The sequence below is a fragment of the Macrobrachium nipponense genome, chromosome 21 (genome assembly GCF_015104395.2).
Source record: "Macrobrachium nipponense isolate FS-2020 chromosome 21, ASM1510439v2, whole genome shotgun sequence".
Taxonomy (NCBI): Eukaryota; Metazoa; Arthropoda; class Malacostraca; order Decapoda; family Palaemonidae; genus Macrobrachium; species Macrobrachium nipponense.
In genome coordinates, this window is record NC_087212.1 from 36451837 (window position 1) to 36467055 (window position 15219).

Here is a 15219-nt window from a genome sequence, read left to right on the forward strand (position 1 = left end):
GTTTTCTATGAACATCTGTGTGGCGGAGTGGTAGCGGGGAGTGTTTGTGAGGCGTCTCAGAATGTCATTGTGCACAACAGTGATGCGTCTCATGGTCTCTCGGGTATAGCTCGTCCAGAGGGAACACCCATAGATACTGTAGCGGTACGAGCGGAAGAGCAGCAGTTTCAGGTCTCGGTGACAGAAGGCAACCCTCCTTCCAATCATGTTGCCAGCTGCACATAGTTTACGACGCCTCTGTGATGCTAACTTTTGAAGATTATGCAATGCATTTGTGTGAAGAATACAATACATTAGTGGTTAATATAATTAAAATATATCAAGCTTGTTTGCATAATGTGTATTTACCTTTGATATTTTTCATGGAAGATAATCGCTACGGTTCTTGAGATAAATATTAACTGAGGGTAAATCTTCAATTAAAAATGTTGACTTCACTGAGTCAAATGTAACTACAATGATGTAAAAACTCAATTTTTTTTAGCAAATGTAGCTAAAATATCTAATATGTACTCTAGTATGTAGTACTGCTAAAAACTAGTTAGAAAATTTAGCTAAATTATCTATTCTTCATTACTAAAAACTAGGTATAAAGTATATCTTCCTGACATTCCAAAAGGTGAAAATTTAATTGCCCACTATCCTGAATGTACCTCGATTTTTCGTACTTTAGACTTGGAGTCACAGATGCTAAAGCATCACTTAGGAATGAATAACATGTCTTTGACATACATTTAAGACCATGGTGAATATGAAGTAATGAGTTTACGGTGACTGTACTCAGTCGCAAGTTGTTTTTTACTAAATTAATTTGGCTGAATAGTACTCTCGACCAAAGCATATGAATGTGGCAAGCTAGTAATTGGAATTAGAAGTATCTTTATATGCCTGTAGACTTCAGCCTAAAATTTTATCGTGTCTTTTGTTTCTGCCTTCTTTTCAAAGTGATAATAGACCATTGCATTTCAATTTTTATTTCATCTTCACTGATGTTGAAAGATTGAAGTAGGGGGATTGATGGTATCTTTCACAAAAGTCTCAGAGACAGAGAAGTGAGATATGCTTTTCAAAATTTTAACAATTTCTGGGAATAAAAAAATTTGTTCCCCGATCTCGAAGGATTGTTTCTTTTTTTCAGTACATCAGGCTAGTTCTTACCAAGAGGGAATAATGTTATTTCGTCTTGGTTCTTACGGCGCTCAACTCGTTACGAGCCGTAAAATAGATACGGCACCGTAACACATATTGCTACTAATTACCACAATTTCATCGGCTGCCAATCCGGTGGTCCGAAGTTCGATTCCCGGCTCTGCCAACGCGGAATCAGAGGAATTTATTTCTGGTGATAAAAATTCATTTTTCGATATAGTGTGCTTCGGATCCCACAATAAGATGTAGGTCCCATTGCTATAAGACCAATTGGTTCATAGCCACGTAAAAATATCTAATCCTTCGGGCCAGCCCTAGGAGAGCTGTTAATCAGCTCAGTGGTCTGGTAAAACTCAAGGTATATAGAATGGTCTCCCTTATTCTATATACCTTGGTAAAACTAAGATATACTTAACGACGATTTCAGATGCGTATACAAATTTTACCATATATTTACTGTTTCACAAGAGAAATCTTCAATTTAAAGCCATGACTAATCCCGGTTGAAGTGAAGCTCTTGCTCTAACCTCCCCACCTCCCTCCCTTTCATTGATATTTTTTCCTTCAGAAATTGTTGCATACTTCAAGAATTTTGTAAATTTTAAAATTCAGTTTAAAAGGCAATTTGCCTGAGCTGCCATAGAAGATGTAGTAAACTGTCATATATGTTATGAAGCTCTTATAGAATCATTTGAGTTCTATACTTACCATGGTGATGACTCTTTTGAGATGGTTACTACCATTGCGCCCGTGCTGACATAAGGTCAACTAACTCTAAAACAACTACTACTATTGCCATCAATATATTCCACTAAATTTTGTGGAGAGTTTACTTGCATTTTAAAGGGAAGCAGCAGCTCTCATTGTAGTGAGTTCAAATAGGGTGAATTCTGCAGGGAAAGTCATCCAAGGACTCTTACATCTGCTGGAAAATTTTCTTTGGTCGGTAGAGAAAGTGATTCCAAAGAGTCACTTGCCTTCCCGATCATTACCAGTGATTAATTCCTTCATGGCATGAACCTTCTTGGCAACGTACATGTCAGCTCTCTACAGCTTTGTGAAGCCCTCAGAACTGATCCATAAAAGCAACCATTCTGTGTTTTCGAAGCATAGTAACATTCTAATCTTTCTGACAACTTTGTAAGCATAAGTATTTAGGTCGTTTCCATGTGAATGTGTGTTAATTCTTTCGTTGATACTTCATAACACTTACAGTTGATACCAAGTTACATGCAACATCTGTTTATAGCTGCAGTTTACTTTTCCTTTCATATTGCAAATAGGGGACAGGCCTTATGTGGCCCAACAGGAGGGATTACTATATTTTGTCAGAGACTTAGAGGAGTGTCTGTAATCAATAAAATTTACACAAGTGCCTGGAATTATTAAACCTTTCTTTAAATTTAATTTGTTAGTAACTTAATATTTTGGTGTAGTATCAGTCTTGTTGTGGTAGATGGGCTTAGTTTGTCTCCACATTTATCATTTATAAGATGTTTGTCATCATTCCAATTTTAATAAATGATTATTTAGCACTCTGTAGCCTTCCATGTTGGTATTCAGTTCTTCAATCCTAGTGGCAATCTCGGTTACTTTTTGTTATCCACAGCTTCCAAGATCAACCAGCATCAGTGTTAGTGCATATTAAATTACACACAGAGTTTGGGTAATCTTTCTCCACTGAGTTTGTTGATAATATAACCAATTTAGGTGCAGTTCAATCTTCTCCCGGTAGAGTGCAATTTACCAAGATCAAGGTGCCATTCAGATCCTCACTTTCGGCCCTCTGTCTGTACTGTATGAGACAAATCTTGAAAGTGATGGCTTCTCGATCATCATCTTAGATAAATGGTCAAATTGACTATTACCGTCTTGGTAACTGGACATCTGCCTCTTGGCATCAGGTAATTATACCACTGACAGAATTATCCATACAATCCAAAGGTCTGGCTTAAAGTAGTTTTTGACTTACCGTGTACCATGAGGAACTAGAATATCATCATTAGGCTACAGGAATAATTTCGTAGTACTAATGAAAGTTACATTGGCTATATGACATTAATTCAGAGGTAATAAGTCCATCTGGAAGTATTCCATAATATAGGAAGAATGTCAGCACCGATGGATGCACTGAAGCAGTGGTTATGTAATTCAGGAAATGTTAATTAAGAAGAGATGGCTGAACACACGCAATTTTCTTTTATTTTGTATTAGTACACAGGTCACGTGTGACAAATGTGCTGGCTAGTTAAATAATTCAAAGCTGTTATGTTTATGCAAGTGAGCATGTTTTATATATTTCTTGTTTGAAGTTCACTTGCAAATTCTTCGGTATTATCACATATCTGCTTTGTCATTTTAGTTGAAGAGTTAGCACAGTGATTGCTTTTTTCTATTATCTTTATACCAAATTCTTATTATTTAAATATTGCTCTACCTTCTCACAGTTTTTTATGTTTCCTATGAAAAAAGTTTCCCTTGTTTTTGGATGGCATTTTGTTTTTGGATGGCATTTTGTTTTTGCTAATGCTGTGCAAGTACCTTATGAATAACTTATAGCAACTCGTCTTCAACTTGAATATACCAGCTTAGGCTTTTCTGTTGCATAATATCTATTGAAAAGAAACATTGATATAACACTTTTGAAGTTTGGCCTAATTATTTCTTCGTGTAAAATGGTTTCTTCTTAAGATATGTAATTTTAGCATTTTTTTCTCTTAATTTGGTTGATTACTCAATAATGTGCCCATGTTTCAATTTATGGTGCGTTGTATTTGGCTCATGTAAATGAACTGAAAGGTGGCTTACTTTCTCTCAAGTCAGCTTTTTAATTGAACGAAATAACTTTCACGCAAAAGTGCATGTTGACCTACTGTGTGTCTGTACCCAATCTTTGAATGAATCGGTTAATTTTCAGAAAACTTTGAGCTGCAGAAAAAAATTTTTGTTAAAATAAATAAATCCTATGTATATAAAGTCATTGTACTTGAATATAAAGTTTTGCACTATTAACATTACGAGAGATACAAAATACAAGTTTCACTTTTTTATCCAAAGTTTTTCCAAATAGAAAAAAAAAAATCTGAAAGAAAAGTCATTTAACAGAATAAGTTTAATTCTATTCTTTATTTTAAGAGAAACTTTTTTTTTTCTTTTTTTTTGGAAAGGTGGTCATTCATGATAGTGATCATATACTGGTTTTCCATTATTGACTTGATGTTGCCATTGTGAATTCAGTGTAAAATCATAAGTTGTAAAATGTTGTTTGTTCCTATAAGACTATATGATTTTTACTTGTGACTATTACAGTACTCGTGTATTATTTGTAAAATAAAGATTTTTCTTTCATGCTGCTTCATCAGGGACTCATCTACAGCATAAGGGTACATATACTGTATATATTTTTCATAGTCTGCACCTGTACAAAATATTGCTTGTTTGTGAGGTGTTAGATGTCCTTTATACTACTCAGAGTAGACAATTGTACTCTCAATTTTAATGACGTCTTGTATCATTTACCTCTGTTAGAATCATTCAATTAAAATCCTTTGTCTCCTTTCCATTGTGGTTGATTTCGAAGTTTTGTAATTTTGTTGTAGACACCAATCTTTTTCCTTTGTTGGTTAATATATTATTGATTAGTTCATATTAGTATCTGAGGTTATATGAATGTCACACTTAGCAGCTTTGATTGTTTAGGGATTTTTCTGATACTTGAAATTTCATGAATGATACGGGATTAATCAAAAGTAAGTTCATTGATGGTTGATAAAGATATTTGTTTAAAGGTGCCATACGGCCAGCCTATCAAATTTAGTACGTAGTTGTATTATGATTATGATTGTTAGTATTATTATATTAGTTACTTAACTAATATAATAATACTAACAATCATAATCATAATACTACTACGTACTAATAATGATGATGATGGCGCAGTGAGAGTGCTGTTTTTCCTTCAAATATTTTATACGTAAAGAAATTTACTCCTTTCATAGTATAGTTTTGTACACGTTTTTTTAACGGTTCATTCCTATTTCATTCAAAAGATGTATGACATCCTGCCTTTCTGTAATGATCTGTAATATCCTTTTATTAACTATATATGGCAAAAAATGGGGGAAGTTATTTCTAAAGAGAATTCTTTTTTAACCTTTACAGGAATTTGACTTAGTGATCAATCTACCAATGAGAGGTGGAGGATCAAGGCGAGTGTCTTCGTTCATGACGCACGGGTATCGCACTAGGCGCATGGCTGTCGACTTCTCAGTTCCTCTGGTGACAGACGTGAAATGCGCCAAACTGCTCGTTGAGGTGAGTCATTTCCTCAGGAAACGTTAGTTATGCTAAATGCCCATCATTCTGTAACTTTTGAAGTGTCCGTATTGTTTTCTGTTCTGCCCTAGGATGGACTTTTATCATATGAAGAATGTAATTAAGGACTTATAATAATGCGCTGGAAACATGAGGTACGTCAAGTTTATAATGCAGAATTTTTGTAGAAGTCTTCTCTTTATTAGCTAACAAACAAATGCTTTGGTGTGGTGTTACTCTATTTGTGACATGTCAGGGTATTGTGCAAATACAGTTTGTATGTCATATACCAAAATGGTGAGAGGAATTAGAGAAAGGGCAGGCTAGATTCTGGAAACTACCTTTATTACAAAGTACAAGGTTCTGTTGTTGACCCTCCTTCTAATTTTGTACATATCGCTAGTAAAGTCATTCCTAGCATTTCATGTGCCTTAAGTTTCATACAGTAAATTGTTTTTATGTGAAGGAAGATATGCCCCACAGGCTATTGCCACTGGCATCTGAAATTTGAAATTTATTTTATTTACCGAACCCATAAGCTGTGTACAGTATTTTTAAAATGGTCTATTTTACCCCCAGCCAAAAGAAAAAAAAATGAATCCCCACACTTTCAATTCAACATGATCATTTAAAATCATCCAGTTAGTAATAGTAGTAATCGACAAAGAAGATATCTTAGGTTATCACATTCTTGTTTCTTAGTTACTTTTGTTCTTATTAGCAATATCCTTGGAATAAACCATAAAATCATTTTAAGTGGATAATTAGTTTAATAAGCATATTACAGTTTTACAAAATTTTAATCAACTGATAAAAAAAATGTAGGTTTTCAAAATTAATGTATATATATATATATATATATATATATATATATATATATATATATATATATATGTATATATGTATATATGTATATATGTGTATGTGTAGTGTATGTGTGTGTGTGTGTGTGTGTGTGTGTGTGTGTGTGTGTGTATCAAGACAGAGGTAGGTGACGGCCAGTAATACATATCAGCCTGAAGGTGGACCATGGAAGCGTTCTAAATTCATCATAATTCTCTATTTCCTACGTTTCGTAATAACCCTGTTACATCATGAGGGAATCTGTTACATAATGAATAAAATTCCTCTAAAATTTACTCTAAAAATAAAAAATAACATTTTCTGATTTTTATATTCTGTGTTGTAATTTATGAATTTTATTGATTTTTAGAGTAATTTTTAAAGTAATTTTATTCATTATTTAACCAATTCCCTGATGATATGATGAAGTTATTACGGAACATAGGAAATAAAGAATTATGATGAATTTAGAACGTTTCCATGGTCCACCTTCACGCCGATTGATATATATATATATATATATATATATATATATATTATATATATATATATATATAATGTGATATATATATATATACATATGTATGTGTGTGTGTGTGTGTGTCCTAGGCATGACATTAAACTGCACCCATGGGTAGGGGGAGCTCATTAGTCTTGATTGGCAGTCCTCCTGAGAGAAGGAAACTGAGGTAAAACCAAATCCTTCAACGGTAAGGCAGGCGGAAGAGAGGACATTGATTTGAAATCCAACGGCTGCAATAGCGGAAGAAAGATTGCAACTGTAAGGGGGTTGCAGTCGTCGCAATCATTTGTGCCACTGGACAACAACCATTGCAGTGAAGCTTGTGGGTCTCCTGTATGTGCAGCAGTGTGTCCACGTTAAACAGTCTCAGCACAGGCGCCTCTGGGAAGTACGACTAGTGGGGCATTTCAAGTTTGCCGGCGACCAGAAGAGATGGTGGTGGCAGGATTGTGTTATCTGGAAGCTCTTAGTCTCAACTGGCAAGTCAGCGGTGGATGCTTAGTTCAGTCGCTCAACTTTTGGATGAAGCAGGAGAGTTGTTCGGCAGTGGCATCCATGTCTGAGCAGCCCTTTTTAGGATCCACTCTGCTCACCCTGAATGGGGAAGGGGCTAGAAAAGGTGCCCTAAACATAGTCTGCTTCAAACCTGCCTGCCTGGAAAACCGCATCCAGGGGGCCACACCACTTTGCGGTCGAAGAACTATACAACTTAAATTTGGAACATGGAATGTACGAACACTACTAGATGAAAATGAAAACGGACCGGAACGCAGAACTGCCTTTGTTGCAATGGAGCTCCATAGACTTAATCTAGATATGGTGGCTCTTTCTAAGACTCGTATCGCCGGTGAGGGACAACTGTGTGAAGGTGGTGGCTACACATTCTTCTGGAAGGGACAGGAACCTGGAACACCAAGACAGCATGGTGTAGGTTTTGCTGTAAAAAATTGCATGCTTTTCAGTTTACCAGAGTACCCAAGTGGCATAAATGAACGCCTAATGACACTCAGACTAAATCTTGAGGGAAATAAACATGCCACAGTGATCAGTGCTTACGCTCCAACCCTTCTTGCAGAGGATCAAACAAATGAATTATTTTATGCCGCTCCAACCCTTCTTGCAGAGGATCAAACAAATGAATTATTTTATGCCGCTCCAACCCTTCTTGCAGAGGATCAAACAAATGAATTATTTTATGCCGCTCCAACCCTTCTTGCAGAGGATCAAACAAATGAATTATTTTATGCCGCTTTAGACACAGCTCTCACAGATATCCCAAATGAAGACAAAGTAATCCTTTTAGGTGACTTTAATGCCAGAGTAGGACGAGACAGTGACATCTGGAGAGGTACCATTGGAAAAGAGGGTGTTGGCAAATTTAATGCAAATGGAACACTCCTACTCTCGAAGGGTGTAGAACATGATCTGGTAGTAACTAATACTCTTTTTAGGCAGAAAAATAAACTTAAAACCACCTGGCAACATCCAAGATCTAAACATTGGCATCTCTTAGATTATGTTATAGTAAGATCTCGTGATTGAAAGGATGTATTACTTACAAGATCAGTGACAGGATCCGAAGACTGCTGGACTGACCACCGCCTGGTATACTCTTGAAGATATTGACTAAAAAGAGAAACGCGCATGCACTAAAGCGACTGAAGTTTGTTGATTCACTTAAGAACGACTCGAATAAGCTTGAACTTCAGCGGTGTCTCGTTAATAAACTAGAACAGGAATATCCACCCAATATTGTTGATCATTGGAGTAAATTTAAGGATTCCGTAGTCAGCGCATGTAAAGAATCAGTTGGTCTGAAGAAATACGAGCATCAAGATTGGTTTGATCAGAGTGATGCAGCTATTAAAGAGATTATCCAAAAGTCCAGAAAATATCTGTTTGAGCATCTGAATGACGCAAAGTCTGAAACAAAGAAGAAAATACACCGCACGGCAAAAGCTCAGATACAAAATGCCACAAGGGAAATGAAAAAAAGTGGTTGACAGACAAAGCAAATGAGCTTCAATTCTTCTTTGACAGAAATGACACGAGAAGCCTTTTCAGTGGAATGAAAACTATATTTGGGCCAAGTTCCCAAGGGCTAGCACCCTTACGTAAAGACGGCACTCGACTCCTTAAAAACAATAATGAAATCCTGTGTCGTTGGAAAGAACATTTTGAAGAACTACTTAATAGAGACCTTGTTATAGACGAGTATGTACTACAACAACTCCCTCGTCTCCCACTGGATATGACACTTGCAGTGGTACCAACTCTAGAGGAAGTGGAGTTGGCTATCTTCTCTATGAAGAACAACAAAGCTGCGGGACCCGACAACATTCCTGCTGAAATATATAAATATGGAGGACCAACCTTACATCGTCAACTTCACCAACTAATTGAAAAAATCTGGATGCATGAGGAAATTCCAAATGACCTCATAGATGGAATTATCAACACAATGAATAAGAAAAAAGGGGGACCGATCAGTTTGTGGAAATTACAGAGGAATTACCCTCCTGTCAGTAGCTGGAAAGGTCTTAGCAAGAATTCTTACAACAAGACTAACACCTCTAGCTGAGAAGATCCTACCCGAGTCTCAGTGTGGTTTCAGACCTGCTCGTGGTACAACAGACATGGTTTTCTCGGCGAGGCAGTTGCAAGAAAAATGTCGAGAACAACAAAAACCCCTTTATATGGGATTTATTGACCTGACTAAAGCTTTTGACAGTGTCAGTCGTGAGCTTCTCTGGGAGATACTATCTCTATAGATATGGATGCCCACCAAAATTCATAAAGATCCTGAGGCTACTACATGATAATATGTCAGTGACTGTAATTGCTAATGGTAGCCTTACTGAACCTTTCAAAGTTAAGTCAGGCGTAGAACAGGGTTGTGTTGCTGCTCCTACCTTGTTTTCCATATTTATAACTGTTGTTTTGCACCTCATTCAAGATGAATTGCCTCCAGGTATCTCCATCAATTACAGAACAGGCGGATGAATATTCAATCTCAACTGGCTTAAGGCAAGAACTAAAGTCAATGTTACTGCTATTGTTGAGCTTCAATATGCAGACGACAACGCTGTCTGTGCTCAAACTGAAAATGATCTGCAAACTATACTGAATGCATTTGCAAATGCGTACTCTCGTCTTGGACTTTCCATCAACATCAGAAAAACCCAAGTATATCAGCCACCCCAAACTGAAGCCATAAGAATTGCACCTACTATAGAAATTAATGGAGAAGCTCTAGAAACTGTAGACGCTTCCCATACCTGGGCAGTCATCTATCTTCAAATGCCAATATAGATGATGAAGTTCAATATCGTCTAAGATGTGCTAACTCAGCTTTTGGAAAACTACGCAAGAAAATTTTTGATGATCATGACTTGCGTGTTAACACCAAAATAAAGGTATATCAGGCAATAGTCCTACCTACCCTTCTTTATGGTTCCGAAACCTGAACAACTTACCGACGCCATGTTAAAGCCCTTGAGAAATTCCATCAGCGGGCCTTGCGAAACATTTTGAGAATAACTTGGGAAGACCGCCGCACTAATGTAAGTGTTCTTGAAGAGGCCGACTGCCTCAGTATTGAGGCCATTATAATAAAAAGCCAGTTGGGATGGGCAGGGCATGTTGTCAGAATGGCAGACAGCCGCCTTCCTAAGCAGCTCTTTTACTCAGAGCTAAGTGACGGGACTCGAAATGTTGGCAAACCAAGGAAAAGATTCAAAGACAGCTTAAAAGACAACTTAAAACTATGTAACATTAACTATAAAACATGGGAGACCGATGCAGTGGAGCGATCTGCTTGGAGAGTTAAAGTGAAAGATGGAATTAAAAATTATGAAGAGAACAGAAAGCAGCATCTGGAGAACCGTAGAGCTGCAAGACAAGCTCGCCAGGTCCATCCACAACCTCCACTCCCACCTAACAACACTTGCCCCAATTGTGACAGAGTATGTGGCTCGAGAATTGGTCTCATTAGCCACATAAGAACCCATCAATAACCACATCCCAGAGCATTCATACTCAAATCGAGTGATAGCCATGATGATGACGTATATATATAGATATATATACGTGTGTGTATATATATATATATATATATATATATATATATATATATATATATATATGTGTGTGTGTGTGTGTGTGTGTGTGTGTGTGTGTGTATTAGTGGAAATTTACAATAAATATGGTAGAATGACAGTACAGACGACCATGAAGGCAGTTGGAAACCAAATATTCACACCTGACAAGTGAGTGTAAAAGAGTATTGATTTACAAATCTTACTTATCCATGTGGACGGGCTTACACCTTCCCCTCGTCCAATGTCAGCTACCTTCCCTAAAATATGTATGTATTTATATATTTTACATTATTGCTTTTGAGATTTGTGGGGAACGTACAATTTTCGTTCATATTTGTACAAACCAGCATAAATTCCACTAATATATTGGCAGGAATCATTATCAAGTCCATTTTTATAAAAGGAAGCTCAAGTAAAAATATGAATATCAATTAAGGCATGTATAAACTCGATCCATTAATGAAAAAGGGAGATGTAGGTGAATAACATTTCTAAATAGAAACCAGTGAGATAGGAATATCGATGTTGGTATGGGTGGTGGCACAAATGAAGCAGGTTATTCTTGTCAGTTTCTGAAAGTAAATAGAGTGGATAATGGTAGAAAAAGAATGGGTAAAGAAAGAATGGCAGGTTGTGGGCAGCTGACTGTGAAGAGGCTTGAATTGTCTGTGGAAGGAAGTCAAGGAAGGTATATGTGAATGGAGTGAAGGCACATCAGGCAACCGACCCCTTAATGTAGGGTTAACGGTGGGAAAGAAGGAGACTGTTGAACCAACCAACTCTCCTCCATGGAAGTGAAGGGTGAATGGAAAGCGCCAGTGAAATATGAAATGTGGTAAAAAATGGACCTGTGTGTTTTGAGATTGTCTGGTGAAGGGAAAAGAATAGAGAATGGTAGAGTTGGGAAACTCAGAAGTGACAAGATGGAGAGGAAGATTTGGAAGATGATGAATGGATTTTTTATATTTTCATTTTTTTTAAATTAAGCCAGCCTTGTGCTGGCACGGGCTCTTGCCCTGCAACCCCATAAATAATATATGACATGAAGGAGGCACGATGAAGAAGCGTTGACATCCAGGAAATTGGAGAGTTTATGCAAGACAGAGGTGCACGCCACAGTCCGTGTAAGGAGATATATGTATATTATATATATATAATATATATTATATATATATATATATATATATATATATAATATTATATATATATTATGTATATATATATATATATTATATATATAGATATATATATATAGATCATATATATATAATATAGTATGTATATATATATATATATATATATATATATATATATATTTGTGTGTGTGTATCCCTTTTCCATTTTGAGGGTTGTCAGAGTAACTTTGTGGTTTGAAGCCAGCCTCTTTGGCAAGCGGTTGCTAGTCCAAAACTCTTCTGCTCCCAGCCAGTGATCCGCCTCATAGACCTAACCATCAGGTCACTACATATTTCGTGATTTAGATCAGCGGCAGAAAAAATCTGGCTGCCATGGCTGTTTTGTTGACTGGGTACATGTACTACCTTTCTCTGATCTAGGAAGATAGAATTTAAGCCGGAGGCCAAACCATGGTACCTAGGTCAGTCAGCGCCGAGGGTAAAGTGGCAGTGAAAAAGTTTGAAAGGTGTAGGAGGAGGAGAACCTCACAGTAGCACTATGAAACAATTGATAGGAGAGGGTGGAAAGAAAGATTGAAAGAATATGAACGGAGGTTAGTAAAAGGAATGAAAGGGGTTGCAGGTAGGGGCCGAAGGAAGGTCCACTGCAAAGAACCTTAAGTAATGCCTACAGTGCACCGCATGAGGTGCACTGATGAATGATGGCGCTACTTCCTTACCGGGTTTTTCCTGATTTATGTCGACATTATCCTGAACTCAAACTCAGTTTTATACCAACAGTCTATATCCCATCGATATATTCTGAAACTTGCATAATAAAGCTTCTAATGCCTTGTAAATCGCACATTCTCAGCTCCCTCCTAAAAACAATTCCATGAAGTTCTGTCCTGAGTTGCCATTAGGTCCGGGAACGTCACGTGAACAGTTTCATAACGAATACTTCATTCTGAGTACCTTATCTAAATCACTTATTCATACCCGATTATGCATCTTGTCTTAATTTCTCAAAATCCTTCTTCCTTATGTATAAGGGATATATTTTCAAATGTATCAACGAATTTTCGTCTATGCACTTACAAGAACAGAGTGCGCTGCATACTTGGTTAATCTAACGTCTTATCTGATAAAATGGTTTGCATCCCCGTATCACGTGATCATTGACGCTATTAAGTTGTTTTTCTCCAGGTTGTGTTGGAGTGATCCCTATTTGTTTGTTTGCACTTGTCATGACTCATGGTTAATCTCTGTTCAAAAAATCGGGTACAAATTTTGATTTAAAAATCGCGCTTTTATACCTCATACGTTTGTGATAAAAGAAGCTGCTTCTTGTTAATACTTTTATGACTCCTGTAGAATAACCCCCAATTCTCTGAGTCTCTTATCATGAACGTCATTGAAAGAGCCAGACAAACGGAAATAGTTCCGCCAAATCCTTCCTTAAGTCTCAGTGAGAGATTATTTTGAATTGCTATGGTAGTCACAAAGAGTCTCAGTCATCGCGCACCGAGAGTCTCTGGGAGCTTCTAGAAGTTTCGACGGGCGTCACTTTATTTCCTCTTTGGAAATTGGAATCCTTGAATTTCATAGTTCATTATTTTCCGTTTTTGACGGGAGTTTGTGTCACCAGTGCACCTGATGATGTGCACTGCAGGCATTATTTATGGTTATTTTCAGCGTCCCTTCGGCCCCTAGCTACAAACAATTTCATTCTTTTTATTGTACCTCCGTTCATATTCTCTTTCTTCCATCTTACTTTCCACCCTCTCTTACAATTGTTTCATAGTGAAACTGCGAGGTTTTACCTCCTGTTACACTTTCAAACCTTTCTATTCTCAATTTCTCTTTCAGGCCTGAATGACCTCATAGGTCTCGACGCTTGGCCTCTGGCCAGAATTCTAAATTCCATTCCGTAGTTCATTATTTAACGACTCAAGTAGCCCCAAATTGCCCCACAAGTTAACTTTTGGAGCAGTGTTCTAAAAACGTTGTTATAACATTTAAAGTACCTTGTATTATACATCCATGTATGAATGAATTACAAGGCGTTGTCTTACCATAATTATTATATATAAAATAAGTTGAAGTTAACCGTCAGCTTTTTATGCGTTTGTATGATAATAAATGCACTCTTCTGAGCTTGTCATGTCTTTAATCAGTAGCTTTAGTCGCTTTTGTGAAACCAATTGTAAGCGGAAAAAAAACAATCGTTGTATCGTAATAAAACTCTTAACCTTGAATTTTCTGCAGACTCGAACTCTAGGGTTTCGGTTATTTTGAAATATTATCTTTCGCTTCAAATAATTAAGGTAGCTATTATTGTTGGTGGTACTGAAGCTTGTTGGCACTGCACAAGAGATACTTCATAAAACACACACACACACATTGTATATATATATATATATATATATATATATATATATATATATATATATATATATATATATATATATATATATATATATATATAGTGAGTGGGTGGGTGTGACATCAGAGACTTTTACGTGTATTTATACAGATCCTATGAACACTTGTGTCCACGTTCGTAAACACCTTGAATAGCCGAAAGTGGCCCAAGTGATGGTTGGCTTGACAGCTTAAATTTCACAAATCATACTCGCCCATTCGTAGATACCTTTGGCAAAATGTACGATAGCGAATTACTGGTCGTATGTCATGTTGTGTCATACCTTTGGATCGTTTTTTGCAACGTATTTTGGACACGGCGCCCATCGATTAGAATTTATTAGAGTAATAGCAGCCTACCATTTGCCAAGAACGAATGTGGGCCAGGTATGTTTGGTAACTGTGGTTAGTAGAGCGTTAGTTGGTGAATTTTCTTTGGAGGCAGTGCTGTTATATGTATTGTGTATGTTTGAGTTGCATCAGAAGTGATATTTACTTTTTCCTATCGAGAAAATAGCAACTTAAGATGGTTTTATCGGTGTGTTTAAATCTGAAACTGGTGAAATAACAGTTTGTTTTCCGTTAACATTCAGTGGTGAAAAGCAGAATTCTTCTGCTTTTAAATATCAATGGTGAAAAGGCAGAATTCTTCATATTTTGTTAAAATACAGTGGTGAAAAGGCAGAATTCTTGTTATTTCATTAAAGTGCTACAATGGTGAAAGGCAGAATTTCTTATTTCGTGAAAATCC

At 36.7% G+C, this 15219-nt stretch overlaps 1 protein-coding gene across 8 annotated transcripts in view; it reads left to right on the top strand.

Annotated features, from left to right (window-relative positions):
• Positions 1-15219, top strand: part of LOC135197931 (multifunctional protein CAD-like) — a 271724-nt gene that overhangs the window by 215626 nt on the left and 40879 nt on the right. For 5 of the 8 annotated variants that reach the window (XM_064225193.1, XM_064225192.1, XM_064225194.1 and 2 more), the window contains 2 exons: positions 4512-4532; positions 5311-5463. In XM_064225193.1, the coding sequence (XP_064081263.1) occupies positions 4512-4532; positions 5311-5463 (174 nt within the window). The remainder of the gene's footprint in view (positions 1-4511; positions 4533-5310; positions 5464-15219) is intronic. The other 3 variants (XM_064225195.1, XM_064225198.1, XM_064225200.1) reach the window with 1 other exon arrangement.